Genomic DNA, 25,276 nt, shown 5'->3' on the forward strand with positions numbered 1-25,276 from the left:
AAAAATGGAAATTAACAAAAATTATATTAAACGTATATGAAATGCTATATTAAATATATATATAAAAAATATCACATGCTGAACGAAAGATTGAAAACAAAGAATCGAAATAATCTTTAGTTAAAAACTTTGGACAACAATTGCAACAGCAAAATTTTCTCTATTATTTATTCTTATATAAATTACTTAATATCTAAATTCATCATTGAATCTTATGGTTTTTATCATATTTAAATGTTAAACATTCAGATTAAGTGAAAGTTGGATAAAAATTTCGCCACACTAATTACACCGCTTAAATGTTTCTTACAAAATCGTCAGATTTATAGTCGCGCAAAGAATTCATCGGTCAATTGCCATTTTCTATATTTAGCAAATACTTCAATGAAATACAAGTGAATGAGTTCACTTACCTCTTTCTAAACTGAAAGATGATATAAACGATGATCGCATTGCCGACGAACAGCAAAGCAATTAGGACCGTTGGCAGCACAACATCTGTAACACAATGCAGATTTGATTAATATCGATTGGTTAACGTGCTGTGTCATCGATGTTGATTCGATTTAGTGATACACTTTGGTCGCACGCGTTCAGAACCTCTCACATCACGAATTGCTGTCAGTATTCTGCGCACTAATAAAATTATTGACTATCCGACGATCGTACGAGCAAATGACTAAAAATGAATATTTATAATTTATCCATATTTATGACGCTGACAATAAAATGAATCAATCATATTGATAGTAAATACGAATAATGTATAAATGTCATAATTAAAATGTGTGTGTGTGTGTGGTCAAAGACATTTGGATAATAAATTGCAAAATTTTTAATTGGGAAACGTGTAAGTGTTAACGAACATGTACATTTATAATCCGATATCTGACGGATTAATTATTTTAATTGTAATGTCAATAGAAATATTATTTCAGAAACTAAAAAGAAATACCAAGAAATATCCAAGAAAAGAATTGATTCATACAATAATATTTGAATTAATTTTTAATAGTAAAATAAAGTTTTTAATACACATATGTTAATCATACACACGCATACATGTATCGGTTGCGAAGTTAACATCAAAATATTTGATCATTTTGTAATAATATTCCTAATGTATTTCGTATTAAAAATAACTCTGCTCAACTCAACTCAAAAAATAACACAACAAAACATTTATGTTAATTGGCAATACAAAAACATTTATGCTAATATGATAATAAAACACGTATCGCGAGAGCATGAAAAATTCATAATGACAGCAATCCTGATCGTGCGGGCAGGTCCATCATCCGCCTCGGACCTCGCGTCATCATCTTTCGCCGAGCGTCATCAACCGTGGCATACTGAACTTTGGACGCTACGGCGAGTGATGACTGAGATTTCTTCCTCCAAGAGCCTTCCTGCTTGTTCGTGTATAATTTGATATTTTCAACACGTCGCCGTTTTTATCACGTTTACCGTTCGGCGCTTACGTCTTTAGCCAAACAATATATCAAGCGACTCGTAAATCAATACTTGTTGCAAAAAATTATAATTTAGCATATTTAATATCAAATATATTTCTGGCTTAAATTAAACATTCCGAAATAAATCTTGAAAAAAGAAATATATTCTTTTTCTTTTTTATAACTTTACGTATTACGTGTCATCTAGCTTTCTTAGAAATTAACTCGAAGCAATAATTGTTTTCATCTTCCTCTTCAATTTTTCTCTCTCGAAAACACGACATAAAGCCTCTAGTAAACAATGGCAACAGCTTCATATTGAACCGAGTGTAATCGCACTTCAATTTCGAGTCAAATATAGCTAGGGAACTTTTATTAATATAATCGCGCAAACAGCACTGAGAGTGACTATTATTGCGAACTATTATTTCGCAACCGTGTTTGAAAGCAAATCTCTTTTTATCGCATCATTGATATGCTATTGGATCTCTCAAAAATTAATTGCTTTAAATTAGCAGCCTATAATTTCGACATTTACATTTATGCACTTTGCACATCAAAGAAGCATTTATCACTCGCGATTAATATAATCTCCTCGCTTCGTTGTATCTTATTACCACTTGTGTATCAATTTTAATCGCTTCCTAGCAAGATAATGTTTCTGATGACATTGTCGATATAATTCGGGTCATTAGCTTGTTGCACGTGATATGTGACCGGCTAAAATCGGAATTGTAGATAAATTAAAAATATCAATCTAGAATTTTTAAAATTTAATATTGATTCAATAAAATCCAAAAGATCTTCAAAACTTTTTTTGTGATATATAAAATGATATATTAACATCTAATTAAAAACTTTTATTGTAAGATTTGTGAACGTTAATTTTGCCTCTAAAATATAATTTTCATGAAAATAAAAATTAATTATTACTGCGCGAAATTAACAAGTCAAAAAAGTATTTCTCGTAAATATCACATATCTTATTATGTTGTAAATTCTTTCAAATTCGTAGATTTTATCTCATCGCGGCTTTGTTCTTCAAACACGAGTAAACGATATTTAGAAAATATATTCTTTTGCATCAGTTTTTCACAAATCTCGGCATTACCAAAAATGATGTAAGACTGCTGAAGCCTCCATTTCACGTGCGAACAGCCTAAGCTCGTGCATATCACACGGGACACTCGCGTCACTTTGACAACACGAGATACAGATAGCACGACAACGACGTAATTATCGGATTATTCACTATCGGCTGAAATCAGACTATTACTTTCGAATCAAAGAAAATCGTCGTCGTATTCGCAGGAGAAAAAAATTGTGAATTCAGTTCACTGACCTACGACGTAGTCCGCTTGCTTCATGATGGACGATTGCGCCGAATCCATAATGGGGCTGATGCTACCGCTCGCGACTGCGTCCTCGCCGCGTCCTATTCTCACCCCCGACCCAAGAATATTGTCCCCGGAGAGACTCGACAGATGATGGTGCTCGTTCTCTGCTTTCACGATCACCGCTGACGTGGCTGTGAACAAAATTAAAGTTTCGGCGTTATAGCAATCGGTCGCAGAATCGACAAAATAAGACTCGCCGAAAGTTGCTTCGCTTAAAAAAATTTAATACTTTGAAGTTTCGTTGAATACATTTTCTACATTATAATTTTTAACATAAATTTTATCAGAAAGACGTTATAATTTCCTATTTTAAATCAAGATTGAATTAAAGTCTAGCAGCTAAAAATTTCCCTCTTATAATTAATGTAAACTCCAAAGTTGGAATGAGAACATTCTGTAACATAAATAATAATCTGTGTCGTTTCCACTATATTTCTAAAATTTCGTAGATTAAAAATCCTTTTCAGTTTCATAATCTGACATATTTTACGTGCAGCTTTTTCCTTGTTTCACGAAAATACTGTCCTTTAATATCTGCAATAGAGATAAAACGAATGCAAAAATGAGTAAAACAGTTTTACATTTTATCGAATAATCTTCTAATGCAACGCCACATAAATTCTACAGTCGCGATCGATGTTGTCGATAACTTCGGGGGTAATGCATGCGCGATGTAATCCGGATTTGCGCTGCAAGACTACAAACTCTGATAAGTCTGATATCGATACTTTGAAACAGTTGCCGATAAAAAACCAATCGGACAAGTCGTCCGAAAAGCCACGGTAACTTCGTGTATCGATCTCGACGATTCTCTCTGCGGTCAAAGGGAGGAATAAGCGATTGCGTAGGGGTGCTTTATTAACGGATCGATAGGGTCGCGGTTTCCGCGGGGGAAGTCGCATATTGTGCCTCGAATCGCATTTGAGCATCTTGATCTCCCGTATTCTGCTCTTTACAGCAACAATTACAGTGTCAGCGTTTGCTGCTCTATCCGATAGCCATTTAATTCCATTCTATTTTAATCTCATTAAACGTCTATTCATGTAACAATCGTGTATTTCAGAAAAAACAGACGTAAGAAAATTTCTTTTCAAAAATTGTATTTAACCATTTTTTCTTTTTTATTTAAATAAATTATATCTCTAATAATGCAATCTGCTGACACAATTATATATTTTTTAAACAGATATAATATTATTAAAAAATGTATTTATTTAAAATAACCCAAAACTTTTCAATTTTAACACATTATATGTACAATGCATTGTTATTATTATAAATTATTATTATACAAATGGATTGATACATCACGTATATCACGTGACACGTGATAACAAAAAGTGCTTCAGCATATTTGCATTCTACATTTATCTTATAAAATGATATCGATATGATATATATACATAGATTATCGAGATATATGTATAAATTCTTCGTGAACTAATTTTTTAAAATCTTTATTTTCTTATAATAAAAACGGAAAAATTGAATAAGAATGACATTTTAAATTATAATCTAATTCTGAAATTATATAAGAAAGACATATCCTGTGTCTGATATTTTCGTTCGTTTCAAATAGGTGAAAATATATTTCGGCTTATCAAATTAGAAGATATGCAAACGATATGTTATAGCAAATCATTGATTTACTATTTTTAATATTCGATCGCTCGAATAGCATCATATATTTATATGCATGTTAATATAATTATATTATTATTTAATGCAAAGGACTTATTCTCGACTCTAATTTTAAAAATCATATTAAATAAAATTATCAAGAAATGCAACTTTAAAGTAAAATTAGATTCCATTAAGAAAGTACACACTCACAATACGTGGTCTAAATCGTTTGTATCTCTTCTCGGAATACACACTATGTCCCGTACATACATGTACTTCGTCTGACACATGCTTGCCGAAGCTTAAAGCAATCTGCCAAATCTAATATTATTAAACGGAAAACGGTTTTCCTGACTTCTTCGGCGAATTAAATAGGATCGCAAATTCAAGATAATTCCGGAGGAATCCGCGGATTGGCGTGTCGATAACTTGTACTCACGAGTACACGTACATACCGTTATATACGTCTCCCGATTCCGGAGCGCGGGTTTTTCCGTCGATCTCTCGAGGGAGACGCGCTCTCGCGAGAGAAGCCGACCCACATCCAGAGCAACCGCCCATAAAACACCGTTTACGACACAACACGCGTCCGTCGTTATCCCGGGTAGCCGCAAGAAACACCCCCGGGCAGAACGCTTTTTTTCCTAACGTTAACACGATATGATACCGTTACCGTTACCGCGAAACATATCCCGTGAATTATCCTCTTTCCCCGTCCCCCGGTAAATTGCGAAATTTCAACCTTCTCACCACAACCGCTCTGCCTTCGCTGAACGCTGTCACGCGAAGAAACGAAAAGCGTCGCGTTCTTTTGGCAAGTAGCGGAATCGCGAACAAAGCGCTCGCACAAGTGCACGTTCCGATAAGAGTAATCTTAAAGCGTTACGCACATATGGGTGATAAGGCAACGAAGCTATAAACTGCTATAAAAGGAACGTTTATCTTTTGTTGCAGCTTATCATGGCTTGTTATGCCCAAAAAATATCAATTTTTGACACCAATGGCAATAATTTCATTAGGTACAATAACAACTTGTTTTATCGAGGATTGTTTACAGTTTACAGCTTAAGAATTACGAATTTTACGATCTTAATTTTTGGTAATTCACGGCTGTGAATTAATGGATGTAGCATATGACTTTGAACTGACATGAGAATAACTTGCGAAGGAAAGAATTAAAATAGAAGAATATTTAATTCCGTTTGTTAGAATTGAATATTTAATTTTCTGTCGAGATTGATCTTATGATGTATTCGTTTTTTTTTTTTTTCATGTGTCCCACAAATTCGCATGAAAAACAGTTTGGAATTTTATCCCATTTTATTCTATTTTCTCAATGCAAAATTTATGAAGCGTATCATTCTCCTCTCACCCAAACTTCAACTCTCGTCTCCCGACTTTTCCGGCGCAGTTGGTCCAAGCTGCTAATGCAGAACTGACGATTCTACCGAATCATGCTAATATTTGCCGAAGCACGGCTGCGTTCACTGGAAGACGCGGTCTCGGGAAACCTTGCTCTTACTTCTCCCTTGAAACTAATTTTCACTCGACGAAGAAACGACGTTTTCTTCGGCTATGCTGCCACGCTACTCGCGAGCAAACGCTCCGTGATAACTATAAATACCACCATTTACACCGAGTGTTCCACAATTACCGGAGAGAATAAAACCGCATTGTGATTAATTCGAAGATAATTCTTCAGTAACGACCATGTCGAGAGAGAAATCCATTATTTATCGCGCTTTCCATACTTCAAATACTGTATGTTATAATTAAATTTCGAACTGCGATTCTCTATTAAAATAAAATCTACGTATTTCGCATTAATAAATAAAAATTTCGTCATCCATCTTCTATATCACGAACCTCGGGCTTTGCGCAACAATAACGTCGCCTATTATCAACCTTAATTGCAACGAAAATTAGTTTGACTGGGTATATTTTTTTCAATTTATTCAACCGGTCTACAAATGAGAAGGCTATAACAGGTCGTTTGAAGACACCCTGTGTATTCACACGTAGTGTGTTTATCCAAGCGCAAACGAACGTTGAATTATGAAGTAATTATCGCGCGACCGATGCACCTCGATAAGAGAAGATAATTAACGAAACGCGAAACATTCGTAAAAACTAATATTAGCGTTGCAAAAATTTCATAGCATTCTTACAATTTTTTGCAAAATACCGAATCTAGAAATCTAAGATATTTCTTTAAATAATGTCTTACTTTTAAATTTCTACATCTTGAATAACTTCTTATTTTTTTTTTTTTTATTAGTATATAATTACTGGTAGAAAAAAGAACATCAAGAACCTTTATCCCTACGATACCCGATAACGTTGTGTTAATTCATTCGCACGGTCGAGCATGATAAGAAAGACAAGATCGTACAACATATGGAAATCTTTATGGGGATATCTTACAGGTACATTAGTATAGAGTGAATATATCAGCCCTCCATGGTGTTCTTTTTTCCATGTCCACAAGTGTATTTCTCATTAGAATTACAAATAAATATTACGAAATATTTAATAACTCATGTCGAAATCTTAAGACCTACTTTACCCGCAAAGATAATTACAATAAAGTTAAAAAATTACTTATGTAAAATTACTCATGTAAAATTTGTACAAATTAACCTTCTGCAATTTTCGTATATTATACAAATTGTTCGTGTTTTACTTATCTATTTTAATTATCTAATGTTATCTGGACTTTTTCTAGAATAAATTCAGTTACTCGTAGAACAAATAAATTAATTGCTCTTTACATGATTAAAAAACTGCTTGGCACGAAACCCGTTACACAAGCATGTAAGCAAAGTCTAAAATTTCAAAAAAAAAAACGCATTTTAAAATTGCATAATATAGATATCATCGTATTTATATTATCTTGTTATCTTGTTCAATTTTATCTTGTTCAATTTTTAACATAAGCTCCAAGTTAAAAATGATTGTTATTCAAATTTATATTCCTTCGCAATCACCATCCTTCAATTTAAAGGACGTAATATACTTTGTCGCCTCCTGTAACTGTGGTTTTAATTAATTTGTGGCAATTCCAAACTCGTCCAATGTGACAGGACAAAAAGATCGGAGAGTTAAACTTCTAATGAAATTAAATTATTCAGACATCACTTATCGATTTATCCTGCGATAAAGGTTATAAATAAACTTTCCATTAAAAGTTAAAACGTTTGTTTTAGGTCCTCCGTTTCAAATATACTTAAAATCGAATTTACGCGATTATTTGAAACTTGTCTTCGAAATATAGAGTGTGCCATGAATTGGGAAATATGTACCTGGTTTAAACTTTTATTTTAATCATTAAGTAAGTTAATATTTCAAATAAAATTAGAAATTATATATATATATATATATATATATATATATATATATACACATATAACCTTCTAGTGCCGTTTAACGATCATTGATGATCATGTTGACTACTATCAGTCATTATCATGATTTTCCTGGGAAAGAACTGCGCTACCTTCAGTGGGATCGCCATTATACCTCGGCCATTACCTTGCTAGAGGTGACGATCGAATAAAAACCAATATTTACAATTAGTCCGATTTAGAACTCGGATCAAAACAGCCTACGTCTCTCTGCGCCACGATCGCTACAATGCAGCACATATTTAAATATATTTTAACATATATTAGACTACATACGAAAATATCCATTTGCAACATATATGTATATAATGAAATATCGCGATAAATCTCGTGTTTTCCTTCCACTTTTCCAAATGAAAGTCGCTTAGGTCAAGTAGATTATTTTCAGAGAGTAATTAATATAATCATGTAGTTGCCCCTCGAGTCGGGATGTTTATTTTTTTTTTTTTCATTCTTCAAGCTTAGCATGCGAACATGCAAGCGCGCACGCGACAGTCGTATGATCTCCACGAGTAACTTCCGTCGTATGATCACGGGTGAAAAAGAAGAGAAGAAAAATTAAAGGGGCCACGTATGTCAATAATAACCGAGAGGCGCTCGCTCAGCGAAAGCTCACTCGAGGGAGGGAGTCATCGTACGATGCGTTATCGCGACTCAATGTGGGAAGATTTCGATGAAACTCGCTGATTCCCCCATAGGTCATCGGATATCGGTGACTCCGATGCGTTCGTTATATTTTTTTCCCCCATTCCATGTGTGGAGCACGCGTCAGTCACGACGCTAATACACACGATTTCTTGAGAGAACAGATCGTCCGATAAACACGTGAGAGATAACAGAGCTTGTCCTACCGAATGATTAAATGGACTGAAGTAAATACAACGGACAGTTCGTTACGATAATAGCCAAAACGGATTGTTGTGTTTCGGAGTCGTGCCTTTCGCGAGATTGCCCGGCTGAGTAACAGTGGCGGATTCTGAATGAGAACTAACTGCGGTAAATTAAGATGATTACTGACGAAATGGACACTGTGTACTCTTCAAATGAATTGACCGCGTGCAAAAATTTTCTCCTCTGAAATAAACCGTGACAGACGTATAAATATTTTGAATAAAGATATAAATGCACAGTATTATTCTGTGACTTCTGTTTTTCAAATAAATTCTGTTTCGTATACATATTTATAAATACAGACAGTATAAATATATCATATACTTTCAGATTTATATATTTTTTAAAATAAATTTTGGTCTTCTAAATTTTTTGTGAATTTAGAAATGGAGATACTAGTAATCTATTTTTCAACAAGTCAATCACAGCTAAAAAGGATAAATTTCAAAATAATAGTTCCTTTTTTCGTTATCAAAAGTATCACTGTCTTCTCAAACACGTAAAGGATGGAATAAATATCACGTGTCGTATATCGTAACAGAAACGCACTAAAACGCATTTTTATGCCGCGAGAGTATCCTTGGCTGTTGCCTAATCGCCGCCAATTGTCGGCTGCCCCATAATATAGTTAATCCCCGAATAGCCGACAAAATGGAGGGAGAGACCAGCCAGCCTTGCCTTTAATGCAATCCAGAATTGTTTCGTGGAACGATTACGGATGGAATCTACGCGTCTGAAACTTTCGGTGCGGATTTACTACGCGTGGTTTAAACTCCATGTATAACTTTAACCGCCGTGATACACGTCTCGCGGCTTCGGTACTCTCGAATATATTTCGTTCATTAATAGATATAACCTAGATATTTAATAAATGTATCTAACGTATGTCTACCTATAAATAACATTTATTAGCGTATAATATACATCATCAGATGTTATTAATTATATATAAATTATCTGGAGATAAAGAGACGTGTTGGACTTTTGCAAAGATTAGAGAAAAAGTATTACAAATATTATTCAACGAAATGCAGGAGGAATTCTACAATTGTTTCTAAATGTTAGCACAATCGGTGAATATAAACACTGATAAACACTTATTTTAAAGTCATTGGTCAGTAAAGTTATTAAAGACGTACAAACGTATTTTAACACATACAAATTTATTGTTTATTTAAAGCACGTTAAAATTCTAAGAACGTAATCAAAAACGGAAGTTTCAAAATAATGATACATGATACTGAAAAGGTTAATTTATACGAAGTTTTGAAGCCGTAAATATCGAATTCCGTAAATATGCGAATGAACTTGAAACTAACTAGAATGTCTGTTATTTGCGTTTTTCAGCAAAAATTCGTAGGTTATTGTACCCGCGTTTGTGGCAATAATTTCTTGGCAGTCCAAAGTCCAAGTGCTTTGGTATAGTTGGATAATAAGCTGAGTAATTTCAATGCGAGCGCTGTTCGGAGTTACGTCAGCCTTTCGCGGAAAAAATTAATTTTAGAGCGGGCGCAGCAAACTTTTGAAAAAAACGGAAGTCTGTTTCGCTGATACGGATAGAATTATAATATAGATTTCTTCGAACAGCACATTTGAAGGAGTAAATTATGCGTAATTAAATATGCAACAAGATATGAAACTATAAATAAAATGCGTTTATTGTTAGAAACCTTTCAAGAAGTCGATATTGTTACATAAAAATAATGATTATTTATCACTGTCGATGAAACAAAAAAGAATAGAAATAATTTCATAAGATAACTGACGCATTACAAGCGGCGATTATGTCTTTCCTTACGGAAAAGTAGCAATTTGGATTACATGGTAAATCAAATGCGAGAGGACAATTTGTAGTTCTCATGTAATTATACAGTGTGACGAAATTATAGCGTAGTCATAACATCATGGGCTGCGTTATTGGATTACACGAGAGTGGCGGCCTAATGAAAAGGAAGGGAGAGGAATTCGGAACGTACACGAGATGCAGCCGTTTCGTACGTTACGTCAGTCACGTATACTGCGTGTAAAAAGAGTGAACCGATTTGTAACACAAGGTCGGCTACACGGCGAGGCTGTCGAGAAATTGTCCAGTTAGAAGAAACAATTATTTATGACAGTCTTAACGCATCATTTTCGATAACTGCAGCAACATTGTAATATATTAAGGTCATAAAACTTGTTTTGCCACACGAAACTTAACACTGCGCGGACACCATGTTTTTGGAGCATTCGCCCGGACATCCTGGGCCACATTTAAGTCCGAAGGGTTTTTGAAAGCGTTTCGTGTTACAAAAAATCTATAAAAATTCATGTATCATCTTAAGGTTTCAAAAAGTGATTTTTATACTTACATAGCCCGGAACTGTTGCATTTTTTTTAAGTGTTGAAACGTCAGAAGAAAACTATAGAATACGAAAAATTGACTGTGCCTTAAAAGGCCCACGGTGTCCGCGCAGTGTTAATATTCTTTGACGAAAAGAAAGCTGGAATTATGTTATTCTTATATAAATTTAATCTGTTAACCTTTGGAGGACGGGCAAGTTTTTTCACGACTTTTTATGATTTTTATTTATATATATGTGTTAAAGTGTTATACCACGAAAAGTAAACGACCCCTCCGTGGAGCCTAAAAATAGGCTTCCCGTCCTCTACAGGTTAAACTTACTATATTAGGTCTTCCCTCTTATCCAGTTTGGACACGAAGAAAGTTTCCAGACGAAACTGTGCTCAAATGTAATTTATTAGCTAATATTAAAGTTGATCTAAACTAACTCAAGTCAGTTCTAATCTTGGAAATATAATCATGAATTCTGGACTTTTTACGGAAAGCCGTTCTTCGTACGCGGTTGGACCTGGTTCGCGGTAGACTGTAGAGTGTACCTCTCTTGCTGAATCAACATATAATTGAATGTCAGCCACGCAAACAAACGGACAAACGTCATCGTCTTCGCGTCTTCGGTGAAATTTAATTCCGCCACTGTCGCGCAAACGGATTTTTTTCCGAATGGGAAACGGTGCTCTAATCGATTTCATCCCAATCAACGAGATTTTGCATCCCGTTGTGGGTTCGATTTGAATCGGGACGAACGATTTGATATTGAGAACAATTATTATTATCCTTTGATACAAAGGGTTTATGTTGGATACATAGGGAACAATGACGAAAAGAGTGAAGTACAATATATAAACTTCGTGACAGAAAAAAGTTCGAAATATCGCAATATAAACAAAATTAAAAATTTGATAGTATTAAAATAAAATGTCACGTTAAAAATACAACGATAATTAAATAAAATTTTATGCGAAAAACGAATAACAAATATTTTACATGACATACGAATATCAATTTTCATTTAGCTCCATTAAAATATTTCAATATACTCTTCTTATTGAAAATCGATGTCCATTAATTATCTAAAAATTTTTATTATTTGAAAATAAATTGTTGCTGAGTACTTATTATAACTCGCTCGAACAATTCAATTGTAATTATTTTCCATTGATTTGCGAAAGCAATTGATAAGCATATGCAGTTCGATAGACAGTCGAGCAAATAAATCAGAGAAATTTGACAGAGCTGGGTGTACACTTAAAAATTAGAAAGTTACAATTCCATGATTAAAGAGGCATTAATTTCGGTGAGTTAGAATAGCAAAGTTTCGCGAGATTCGGTACAATTTCCCCAAATTACCCCGATACAATGTTTACATGGAGAAGAAAACGATCTCTAAGTTTAGACATTGATGCGAGGCACGTTTCACGGCTGTATTGTCTCCGGTCACACCCGCGGAATCCCGTCCCGCGATTATGCTAAATAATATCTCGGTCGTTATACGAAATAAAACGCGTAAAAAGTGTGACACTCACTGATCAGGTTCCTGAAGGTATCGGTGAATATTCGAATCATCGTGGAAGAGTCTGTCTACCTTGAGATCCGACTAAATATCTATTATCTCGTGTCCCCGGCCGCGTCTGTCAGCTGCTGCTGCGCACCACTACCATCACACGATCTCTGCCGCACGTTGCAACAGTACGATTCTCCCGCACTTGTGCCGCTTCCACTAGATCCTACCAAAGGTCCGAGGGATTCGCGTTAAATCTCTTGAGAACTCTCCCACTTTCTCCCTCTCCTCTCTACTCCTCCCTCCCTCCCTCCTTCTATCTCTCTTTCTCTCTCCCTTTCTGTCTCTCTTTATTTGCACGCGGCTGCCGCGTGGTCCATTCACAAAAGAAAAAGGAGAAATGATCGAGATTCCTCTTGCGAGAGAAAAGTTCGCAAACAGATCGTCTCCGGAAAAAATTGCAACGAGATGGAAAAATGCAACCGAAGCCACTGGTAATTTGCAATTCGTGATTCGCTGACCAAAGATTGTCCAGAAGGTTTTGTCCTCCCCTCTCGCAATCGCGAGATGATGAAATTCCAAGTTACACTGCGCGTCGCGGACAATCTAATATCTGAAATGTGTAATTTTCTTGATGTAGCAGGAAATTGGGGAGTTCAAGATTTCTCTCTCTCCCGCGTCTTCAATGTTTCAGTCTTCAAATGCTGCTCGCGCTGAACACAATGAAATCCAGGATGTCTCTCATAAGGATCTCTCTCATAAGGAATGATATCGCAGGAAGCTTGAATTTCAAAGTTCCTCTTCAAAATGAAGAAAAAAATCAATTCGGAATAACTTTCCTACGTAGAAAGTTTCGAATTATATTTTTCGCTTATCCTCGTCTAAAAGAAATTCTATAATTTCCTTCGGGTTCTCTTCAACGTGGGAAGCTTCTTCTTCGAAACGGTCCTCGGTTATCTTCAAAGAAAAGTCCAAGATCTCTTCTCGTAGCCTCGATGCACCGAACATCCGAAAGTTTTTTCTCTCTTGTCGTTCTCGACAAACAAAAAGTCTCAAGTTCCACGCTACTCGCTTTAAAGGAAAATTGGTCTGCTCTCGCTTATCCCGACCGCAAACCGCACGGGGATGCGTGCCTTCCTTCGACTTCCGATCGTGGAATTGGTTCACGTCGCGAGGGAAACACCGCGCGCACACCGTCACCGCTGGGAACGCTCTGCCGTGGCTCGCGCCGCTCGCGTCATCGTCATCGCCGTCGCGCGTCGCGCACTCGCCTCCTCCACCTCCCTCGCTTCGGCCGAACTGTACTTTGATACCGCGACGTCGCGACGTCGGGTCGTTTCGTTGTGGCATCGACTGAGCGAATCCGGCGCTATTTCGTCGGCTTTATTGTCCGCCGGCACAGCGCGTAACGAAAAACGCCGACGACGACGCCTTCGTCGCTCTTTGACCTCCGCGAGGAGGGGCGAAACGGAAGGTGCTGCGGTTATCTTTATCAGCTTTCTCGGATGCTCATCGCTTCTCCCCCTCCGGCCGCCTCGCGAGAAATTTCGCTGTTCTACCCTGCGATTAATGATTCCTTCCTTGTAATTTGCACGGCGGGGATTTAAAACACGTTAATGAGACTACTTGCCGCAGGTTAGAAAGCTGGATAATTGACTCTAGAATGCACGTAGACTGGATCAGATTGATTGATATTTCAGAAAAAGAGATTTTTATCTGAGATACATGTGTATATAATCACTGCTGATATGGCATAATGCACGTGATCGAATTATGCAACTTTGTTCGCCAGTGAACTTCTTCGAGCCGTAGAAAGATAATCTTTACATTAAAAAATCTAATAAAATCAAATACTTTACTTTAAAAAATTTTCACTAATATAAAAGTTAAAATAAGGTAAAATAAAATATGATCACCTCTAAATATTATATCCAGATAACAAGCTAACGTAATTCTGATGTTTAAAATAAGTAAATAACGTCAGCTCGGTTTTAATTATTTTTAAAATAATATAAATTCTTAAATCAAATGCGAAAAATCTACATGAGAAAAATACATCAATCTATACATTTAAAAAAATCCAAAAGTAAGTTTCAAGGAATTGTATTATATTCTGTTGCATATATGTATATATTTTTTCGTTATTTTCGTCTCTTTTCGTCTGCAATTCCGAACTATTTTTAACACAAAAGATTCAATGATGTTGTTTGTCTTCCTTGTCGAGCACGATGCGATCTGAAGATGATTTGTGTCCTTAGCTTGCGTCCGCTGGACCAAAACATCTCGCTTAAGTCCATTCGAAGTTTGTCGCAATGAAACTTGGCTGAATGATGATTTGTCATGATGGCCTTGTTGCGCGACAAACATATTATGCTTCGAGTGGGGTTTACCAGCAATAGTCTTTACCAGAAGACAGCAAAAAGAGAAAAACAAGAAGAAAGAGAGAAAAATTAATCTCTCTAAAAAAACAAGAAAGAGAGAAAAAGAGAGGGGGAAAGAGAGAGAGAGAGATATATATATACATATCACAGTTTGTTCCATTTCGCAGAACCGAGGAACGCAGAGCGGGAACTAGCGTAACTCCATTTTTTTTTTTTGCATAATTGTGGCTTCCCGTAAAATGCGTAGGTTGAAAAGAGCTTGTAAAACTTTTCCGTCAGCTCAATCCTGCATTAATGATGTAAAGCTGGAGACAAGACACTTATATTTAAAAATATTTAAATCTTTTACCGGCAAGGTATCAAAGCACCTTTATCACAGAAAGAAATCCTGTGCTGACAACTTTTTTGAGGATAAATATATCTCCATTAAAATCTCGTTTTGTAAGTAAAACAAGGTCAAAAACAATAAAAAATCGATTAAAATATTTTGTGCAATGTTATCGCAAATTTTTAAAAATAATAAAATTTATAATTGAAAATGATTTATTATGTTTGTAACTTGAATAATTGTACATCGTACGTTGTACATACGATATTTTTAAAACTCGCTACATTGTATTTCAAAAAGCAATGAAATTTTAATAAAATCCATATACGTCCAATATAAACTGGATCCTCGACTGGATCGATATCTGATTCACATTTGGTAAATTAAAAAAAATATTGTGTTTATATAAACGTTTGTTCCGATATTTAAAACAATACGTATCTCGAGCTGACGGCGCGTGGTATAAATTTAAATTCATTTCATGTTGCGCAATTACACATTTTTCATTTCTCCGTCTAAGATGCCATCCGGCGCAAATTCGCTCGGATGGAGATACCTGGTCGCCGCCTGCGTCTCCTTCGCGAAACATATTCCCTCGCGCCTCATCTTCGTCACACGTACCCTTTTCTCTCTCGATGCACGTTTCTCCTTCCTCAACCGCACCGATGAGTCATTACAGTTGGGTACAAAGTCCGTCGACGGCCGGTTCCGTTCCCCGCCCCTCTCTGCCCCCCCCCCCGAGCTATTCTTCTCGCACCGCTCGCGACTCACCAATTCGGTTACCTAAGAGATTCCTCCTTCGCGAGTTAATCGCCTTTGCGACACCGCCGCTACATTTCCCTTTATCCCGTACTTATCCGTTTCTTCCCCCTCCCTTCCGCGGTAAGTTTCGTGCGACTTTGCACCGTGTAGTTACAGCTCGTTAAGGCATAATTAACGGCTCAATTGCCGCTCTCCGGGTTGGCTGAACTTTGCCCGCCACGCAACGCGCGCGTGTTCACCAGGAATCGCGATTTCGCCGCCGACCTTGATTGGGCCGCCCGTCCAGTTTCGTTCCTTCTAGATATCCTCCTGGAATCGATGCATTCTCTTTAACGCATTCCTGATTCTGTCCAATCGAGGTCTAATATCGAATTTGACACGTTTATTGCCACTGCAATTTTTATCGTCGCTAGATTACTTATTTTATAGGAATTTTCGAGCTCCAATATTGCACTTTCTATTCTAAAAGCTTTTTTCAATATATCTTTTTGAAGTATTTCCTCTGGAGAGATTTCTCGCTTCAAAATTAAATTCTCAGATCTCTCTTTGGGAAGTACGTCTAATTTTACATCTGTTTTAGAATTCTGTGAGAATTTTGGTGAGAAACTGTCGATTCTTTAGTGTTAATACATTTTTTAAAGAGTTTCTTTTTTAGAGGCCGATTTCTCGGAAAGGACAGTCCTCAGAATAAATCTTTTAGAACATGGAAGTGGAAATCTTGCAGATCTCTTTGTTCAATACTCAACTTTTATCATATGGTTGCCGACTTTTTCAGTATTATCCTTTTTTAAAAGGACATTACTAAAAGAGAACATTCTCTTCAAGAAAATCTTCGACTCTTCGGCATGTATCAATTCGCTGCCTTTTCCAAGCGTCTCTCCTTATTTTAATCAAGAAATCCTCTTTTAAAGGATTCTCTCCGGAGTAACTTTTTGCAGGATCAAACTCTTAAGAGCATTCTCCTCGAAGTAACATGACACGCTCTTGAGAACAGTTTCTCTCCTCGAGAGAGCTCTATTTTACCGAGAGACCGCCGTCGATCCTTCGGCGTCTCTCCACGGAGATCGACGATTCTCTTCCACCGCGAAGTGGATCGACTTTCCCCGCGAATCTATTCGGTGGCGATCTTTCGACTCGATCCCGCGATGACCTTGACGATGCGCTGCTGACGGGGCGACCCGAGGTGCGGCGGGCAGGGCTCTTCTCCGCGATGGTCGCGCGTTTCAGGCTCGCGATACCCCCGCGCGTGCGTGGCGGTGATGCGTGATCGCGGGTAAGCGTGCGTACGTAAACGTGAACGCGAGCTCTCCATTGATAAACAAAGGGCGGTCGGTGTTGAGGAAGACGCGATGGAGCCACTCGGTATATATCAGGGGAACGCCGATGGCGACTGGAGGAGGTTCCCGCTGGCATCGGCAGTTCACGTTGTTCCTCCACCGCGGGTGAGGGAGACCTCAGTGCCGCGGTGGTGAGGGCAATGACGAGAGCGAGAAGGGAGGGAAAACGTATGCCAGCCTGGGGAGAGGGAGCAAACAGGGCCAAGCGTTGTATCCCTCTCTACCGTCGGTGATCCATCCCCGCTCTCTCTCTTTCTCTCTCTCTCTCTCTCTTTCTCTCTTCCTTGCCACGTCGATGCGCCTCGTCGACAGTCGTCGAAAACAAGTTGGCCGCTCTCTTGGCGCGATAGGTCGAACTAGACACGGACTGTGTCGGTTTCGCGGAGAACGTAGGGACTAGAATCGATTTTGGTGGTGGGCAAACAGCTGAACAGCCGCGTACAGCTGTGCGGAGCACGAGGCTTCGTTAATTCTGCATAACACAGAGAATTCTGCAAAATTCCGATGTTGAAACTTAACGAGTTTCCAACGTCAGAAATTAATAATGACCCCTGCACGTCATCAGAATTTCTTGTAGCGTAGGGGAGCAAATGAATTTTGTAATTCTGCGCGAAAATTTAATAACTCTGCATCAAGATTTTGCTGCAGCGGGTTATATAATTCTTTGTTAAAATTTAATAATAAATTTGCGCTATAAATTTTATAACAAAGAACACGTAGTCATGAGAATTTAATAAGACTAATAAATAATCTACAAAGGATGAGTTTCCTTTTTTTTTAATACCTATACTCTTTATTACTCTTGAAGACTATAAAAGAAAATTATTTTTTTTTTATTTTAAGTCATATAATAAATATAACAATTTTGCGATATATTGGAAGCTAATAACGAACTAGTTATAAAATCTCGATATACCCTCCTTTCTCCAGCATTATGAATTGGATGTTTATACGTCAGAAATATAGAGTGTGAGAGTGTGTGTATCTTGTAATTTTACCTCTTTTTTTTATTCTACTGAAACTTTAATCAATATATCTTTCCAGTATATGTATCATATTATCCCAATATAGCCTTCGATATTTACTGGGAGAAATTAAAATATTTCGCACAAGTAATTGCAAGTAATCCCCAAGCTCGATTAACTTCGCTAGAACATTTAAACAAAGTTCTCGTTTTCAGCAACAGATCGAGGCTACACTTTCACGGAGTCAGCTCACCGAGCGGTGCAGCTGCGCTCTGTTGTTTTATTCTACTAACTCTAAATTTATCACCGAGAAGAGAAGCTAGAGAGAAAGGAAGAGGGAGCAGGGGAGAGAGTGAGAAAGACAGACAGGATAACTTCAAGGAGGGGACGGAAATATCCCCCACCATTCCTGTCGCCTTTTACTCCCCTCAGGACCAAATCCGTTCGTCTCTCTTCCTTCTCTTTCCTGCTCGCTCGCGCTCCTTATAACGATGCACGGTACAGGGACGATGCGACGCGACGTTGCAGCTGAGCGACTACCGAATTACGTATGCATCTGCCGTGACTGTACACGCGGATGCATCATTTCGCGCGAGACTGAAATGTCCGAAATGCTCTTTTCTCGGAATGATGAATGAAAAATCCGATTTTGTTTATCCGGAAATTGGGAGCCGTCCGCCATTTCGCATCGAAATGGATTTTCTCGGGAGCGTGCAAAATTGGTTTTGTTTCGAGAACGATTGAAATGGAAAAGCGCGCTATATTGAAGATTATTCCGCTTTATTTATTTTTCTGTTATGGGAGGATGTAGCTACATTTTTTAATTCCACGTAGCCTGATGTTATAAAAGGAAAAAAAAATGTAATAACATAGCTTTCGCGTAGAGCAAGAATACGTGTATTGGAAAGAAAGAAGCTGTAGCTTGTTTCGTTAGCTACTTATTGTCAAATCGTTAATATTTGATGGAAACATTTATAAGAGTAATCGCAAATATTTTTAACATTAGAAAATGAAGTTTAAATTATTTGCTATTAACAGAAATGCATTCATCTTATCACTATAAAATAGTTTAATAATATGTGTTTTGAGTCATTTTAACGGATGTGGATATGTTATCTTATCAATATAATTTGTTGCAAGTATTTTACTAAACCTAATTACTTTGTATTGCTCTGTTTCTCTCCCTCTCTCTCTCTCTCTCTCTCTCTTCTTCTTTTTTAATGTAAAGTATTTCATTTGTATTAAATTTAAACAGTAGACATGATATACATTTTTGTAAGATAATTTTCAATTTTTATTTTTTTCTATTAAATTACCGGAAATATATTTTATTTCTGTACAAGAAGATTAATTGGTGCTTTGAGAAGTTTAAGTTTAACCTCCACTTTAAAGGGCACGAAGAAGAAGCGCCTGTTCTTAATCTCTTTTGCGGAGGATCTGTAGCTATCGCATCCGAATGATTGTTTCTCGGAAACGAGGCAATCCGCTGGCGGGAAAACGGAAAAAAAAGAATAGATAGCTTTGTACAAAGCAACTTCTCTCTCTCTCTAGCTCTCTCTTTCTCTCTCTCTCTCTCTCGTTCGTTGCTGCCAGTTTCAGGCGCCGCGGGATGATATTTTACAAACTTTAATTTGGGCCACAGCTGCCAGCAATATCTCTTTCCACTGTCGATGTGCACTCCAGTGTGCTTGAAAATATAATATACAGTGCGAAAATTGTGCGCGTAGTTGCAACGCGTTTAGAAACGGCGACAGAATAGATAGGCGAGGGCACAGGTGATGTAAACAGATGTAAGGTAAACAAGAAGTAATGTAAATAAATATTCTCCTGCAGATATGGAAAAATACAATAACTTCTCTATAGTATGAAGTCTATGAAGTATAGATAGGAGTAAGTTTTCCACGAGAATCTCTTTCAAAAATAAAAGATATGAAAATAATATTTTTATATCAAGAACATCAATGAGAAAAAAATATGTTTTCTAGAATAAATAGATGGTATATAATTGAATTAAATTAAACTAAAAGTCTTCGTAGTTCAGTTAGGTTAATTAAGTTACGGTTTTAATAATTACTGAATTTTTTAAGAATTTTGAAAGAAACACAATTACTTTCCCCAGGTAGTAGTCTTATATCATTTAATTATGTATGTTTTACCATATTTTTACCAATACTAAAGTTTCTTTAATTTGGGAATATTGGCAACATAAAGTACTTAGAACGAACATGTTCAATTCAAGAATTAAGGCTATATTAACAATTTAATCACGTTTCACTCGTTGATGACTAATGACTCGTTAATAATTAATTCCCATCGGGGCATCTCGAGCAATTTTGTATGAACTGGCTAGAGAGAGAGAGAAACAGAACACGAGATTAATTAGCTCAGAGATCGCGAGCGGGTGCGAAGGTTCAATAAGAAGATCATTACGTTGACCTCGTGTTCGATATCAACTGCTTCAATCCAGTTAGAAGAAATACTTTGTATATAAATCGCAATTTATACCGAATCGCCGCGTACTTTTGTCCCTAAAAGTCATCGGTTTTAAGAAACAATTCACCAATATTTAACAGATAATGAGATAATGAGATAATGAGATCTATCTCAAAAATTCAGCTTAAACTTATTTAATAATTAAACGGCAATTCAATCTTCAAGTTTTAGTTATTTTTCACATTTTCGAAATAATAAGAATATTTATAAAAATTTATAATCGTAATGCAACGGTTCGCATCTCTCTTAAATGAGATTTAGATACTCCAAATGAATTATTTTATGAATTTTATATTTGACGAAAAGGCCTATCCACAAGCGCGCGCGTATATGTATGTATATGTATCTATATATAGAACTTTTAATTCCTTAACTTCTAAATTCGACGGAATGTTCTGTCTTATTAACCAACATTATTATTATGAATCTTATATTAAAAATCAAATAACTTTGGGAGATCGCATTAAGTTCTTATAGTTTTATACTATTATAAATATATTATAAGTATTATTTTAATAGGCAAAAAGTATAAGGTTATGAATGACTTTATACATGATAAACCAATTACCTGTTGGATGTTGTTGCAAATTTCTTTAAGTTCTTAAATTATTCGAGTAGCGTTTTTCCGAAATACGTTCTATGGAATGATGTACTTTCGCGAATTTCTTTATAGACTTTATAACACGCTTTTTTCTCGCGTCCAAAGAGGCACGTGACGTCGAGACGACTGACTTCGCGCGACAACGACGAAGCGGGACGAAGACGATGTATGGTTGCTTTGGGGGACCCCCTCTGCCCTAAGATTCTCTTTCAGTACGTCCTCGTCTGTCGTTCCCCTACCGAGAGAGCGGTATCTCGCTTCCTCTCTTCCCCGAGAAAGGGTCCCCCCACCATTTTCTCTGAAGGGGAATAAAGCCCCCTCGATGAGCAACCATGTAGTGATGGCACTTCAGACACTCTGGCGAACAACAAGTCGAAGTACGCCTTTTATTTTCAAAATTTAATCAAACTTCTAATTTGGACCGATGTAATTTAGTCTGCACGTTATCGTTTTATTTCTTTTTTTTTTATTCGTAATTTATGTTATAACTTTTTACTTTTTTAAGACATGAAATAAACGTGTGTGTGTGTGTGTGTGTGTGTGTGTGCGTTTATTTTCCTTTTTTCCAAACATATATAATTAATACAATTAAATTGAACAGAAATATCTATTTACATATTTATACTTTTAATTCTTGTATTCTTAGATTTTCAACATTAGGTAATAACATAAACTTAGATATTAAGCTCGTAATTATTTCATTAAATAAAAAATAAATTTCGCAGAAAATTTAAAGCAATATTGCTGTCGCCCTAATTGATCGAGCGACAGCAAACACTGAAGTAATGTAGATTTTTATAGGGTTTCGATGTCATCACTAGCCATTGGGGGATTTCCGTCACGGAAGGGCCGTATCGATTATCTCGCGTGCCTCGTTATATAACCCGCACTGAATATTGCGTGAATTTACACGTGCAGGCGTGCGAATTAATCACAGGAAAGGACGCACTTTGCCTCTTAACTGGCGGTTGTAGAATGCAGATAATATCATGGGGAAGAAGGAGAAAGACGTTCGTAAAAAAAGAGGAGAGAAAAAACCATAAATTTACGTTTAACATTTCACCGCTAAGCTTGCACGAACTTCAGACTTCCGTTATCAACCATATCGAAATTAACAATATCCATTATCTGCGGATTTAGCATTGTTAAATATCGCGAAAACGAGTATCACATGAAAATAGAAAATATTATGATTATTATATGTTATAAATATAATGCATTTGTAATAATCGCATTTATATTAATATATAGCGATAATATTAATGGCATTTCTCGTATTTTCCTGGGTACAGCGCTTTTTAATTTCTACGATAAAATTTAACGATTCATATATGAAGCACCTGAATAATTAATGGTATTAATAAATAATTTTCCATGCGGAATAAACAAATAGAGAACATAAATTTAAATATCACGACAGACTTATCGGGCATATTATTATATCGTATGTTATACATATACGTAATAAAATGCATTATTTCCGTATTGCAATCATTACTTTTACATATACGAGTTTAAATTAAATCTCTAATAAAGAGAATAAAATATATCCATCGCGCGTAATGGATGTGTAACTCTATAATCTAACGTAAATAAATATAATAAATAAGACATGGATTAGCGCAAGCGGATGTAACAGAATGAACGATAAATGAATTGTATGAAATATGACGCGGAGAAATAGGTGGAACAAAACGTAATGTAATGTAATGTATTTACCAGGCAAGTTCTTACCTACGCAATCGGGTAACTTGGCGGTGGTCTCGTTCCATTTACCATTTCTGCACTCGAGTGTCCTTTTTCTCTCCCTGCTGTCGGAAAATACGCTGCCCGACTTGCATAGGAATGTCCGCGAAGTCAATGTACCGTTCGACACGTAACTTCCGTTCGGCGCCGAGACCTTCGGACAGCCCAACACTGCAAACGCGTTAGTTCATTCCCACCTTGCCTTCCTAATTAACACCTTGTTCCAGTTTAAAGTTACAAGGCGATATCGCTCCCGCCCTTAAAAAATTCTATTATTTCCATAGAAACTCCACGCAATATATATTATATGTATATTTCTGAACATTTAAATGACAAACACTAACGAGTTATTAAAAGTTTTAATCACTAAAATAGTTGATGAAGTAGCTAATGGCATTTCAAGGAACTTTTAAATTGGCAAAAACTTGAACAGTGGTGTCGTTTGCGAAAATTCTGCGTTTAAAATTAAACTTTATATTTTTTTCATAATATCTCTGATTTCCCAAAATGTCGCGCTCGAACAAGAAAAGAGAAATTTATTAATGCTCAGAAATAATGTTAGAGTGTGAAAATTATAAATTCTGCCGTCTAAATATTTTATGACAATCCGTTATCATGTAAATAAGCTTCTTGAAACACAAATTTAATATTGCCGAGGATTCCCAAACATTGATTACGACACGTTATTAAAATAATACCCAATTTACTTTCAGAGAGAAAGATTGAAAAACACCGATGGTGGGGATATAATTTGTTTCAAACCCCAGAATTTATCGGATAATTGTTGGAGCTCCATTAATTGATCAGAATGCTAATTTCACCCGAATAACACGGTCGACTTAATTTCACGTAGACCTTTGTCGATTGGCGAAGTACATATGTATCTTTGCTGAGTTAACCGCGTGTTTGCAACAACGCGCGTGTTCGCGACACTTTTCTCACATATGTTTTCTGTTTTTACCTTGGTACTGCAGCAAAAAGCCTCGGGCGTTGTAAAACCTCTTTGAAGCGACAAAGTCGAGGGTCAACACGTTCGAGTTGGAGACAACTCGTACGCCCGCGGCGGTGCCGCAGAACTCGAAGAGAGTGCTGCCGCGTTCCCGCACTCTCACGATATCCACGCAGTTCCCATCCGCGTTCGGACCTGCAAGCATTTATTCGCGGTTTCCGCCTGGAGTTTGTTTGCGGAAGGCGTGTAAAATCAGAGACCGCGGCGCTCAGGGATGTTTATTTTTTCGACGATCGACGCGGTCTCTTAATCCGATCCGGTGTCATGTGTAGCGCATGTGCGCTGGCTCTATTTGTGTAGTAAACTGTAGTTATGTGTTAGCGAATCGTTACTCATTCTGCAGCTTGGTAAGAGTTAAAGTGGATCGTTGAAACCTGCGGTTTAAATAAAGGTCGTAAATTTCGAAAAAAAATATACAGTGTTGTATCTAATGGTATCCAAGCAACGTACATATATCTGTTTTAAGACTTTATTTAAGTTCCCGAAAACTTTTCTTTATTTAAACAGTAAGTTATCTTCATCGCGGCGAGAAAGAACTGATGCGCCAGATTCGTTTGCCACAAACGATAAATCTGCAGCTTTTGGTTTCAACTGCGAGCAACTCAATTTTTATCAATTTAAATTGTCGCACTCTATAGCGAAGGGGTTTCGGGATGGAGGGGTTAAAACGCGAGCTCACCACGGATATTCAAGTCGTGAAAGGTCAGAACTATCCTCTGACCCGGAAACGTCCTGAAGGTCCACCCACACGTTTCTCCGACGTAGTACAGTGGGTAACCCGGGGTGTTGATGTAACCACCTTCTCCGCCGATTACCTTCACCTCCTGATTGCAGTATCGTCTAACCGCAACTTCTGCAATCAATAAAATATTATCCTCTATGCGGTATGGCGATGTAACAGTCCACTTATACAGTATAGTACAATTTTTTTTACGAAATGCAGTTTTGTGAAAATAGAGGTTTATGTATCTCCCGTAAAAAAAATAGTTTTTTATACGTATTGAGTAATATAAAACTAATTAAATATTAAACTAAAGTCAGGT

At 36.7% G+C, this 25,276-nt stretch overlaps 1 protein-coding gene across 1 annotated transcript in view; it reads right to left on the reverse strand.

Annotated features, from left to right (window-relative positions):
* LOC139821282 (uncharacterized) overlaps positions 1–25,276 on the reverse strand; it is a 39,471-nt gene that overhangs the window by 5,121 nt on the left and 9,074 nt on the right. Inside the window, exons 5-9 of the mRNA XM_071792203.1 lie at positions 24,913–25,086; positions 24,186–24,368; positions 23,213–23,395; positions 2,797–2,982; positions 414–498 (exon numbers count right to left, since the gene is read on the reverse strand). Coding sequence (XP_071648304.1) covers positions 414–498; positions 2,797–2,982; positions 23,213–23,395; positions 24,186–24,368; positions 24,913–25,086 — 811 coding nt within the window. The remainder of the gene's footprint in view (positions 1–413; positions 499–2,796; positions 2,983–23,212; positions 23,396–24,185; positions 24,369–24,912; positions 25,087–25,276) is intronic.

The sequence above is a fragment of the Temnothorax longispinosus genome, chromosome 11, assembly GCF_030848805.1.
Source record: "Temnothorax longispinosus isolate EJ_2023e chromosome 11, Tlon_JGU_v1, whole genome shotgun sequence".
Lineage (NCBI taxonomy): Eukaryota > Metazoa > Arthropoda > Insecta > Hymenoptera > Formicidae > Temnothorax > Temnothorax longispinosus.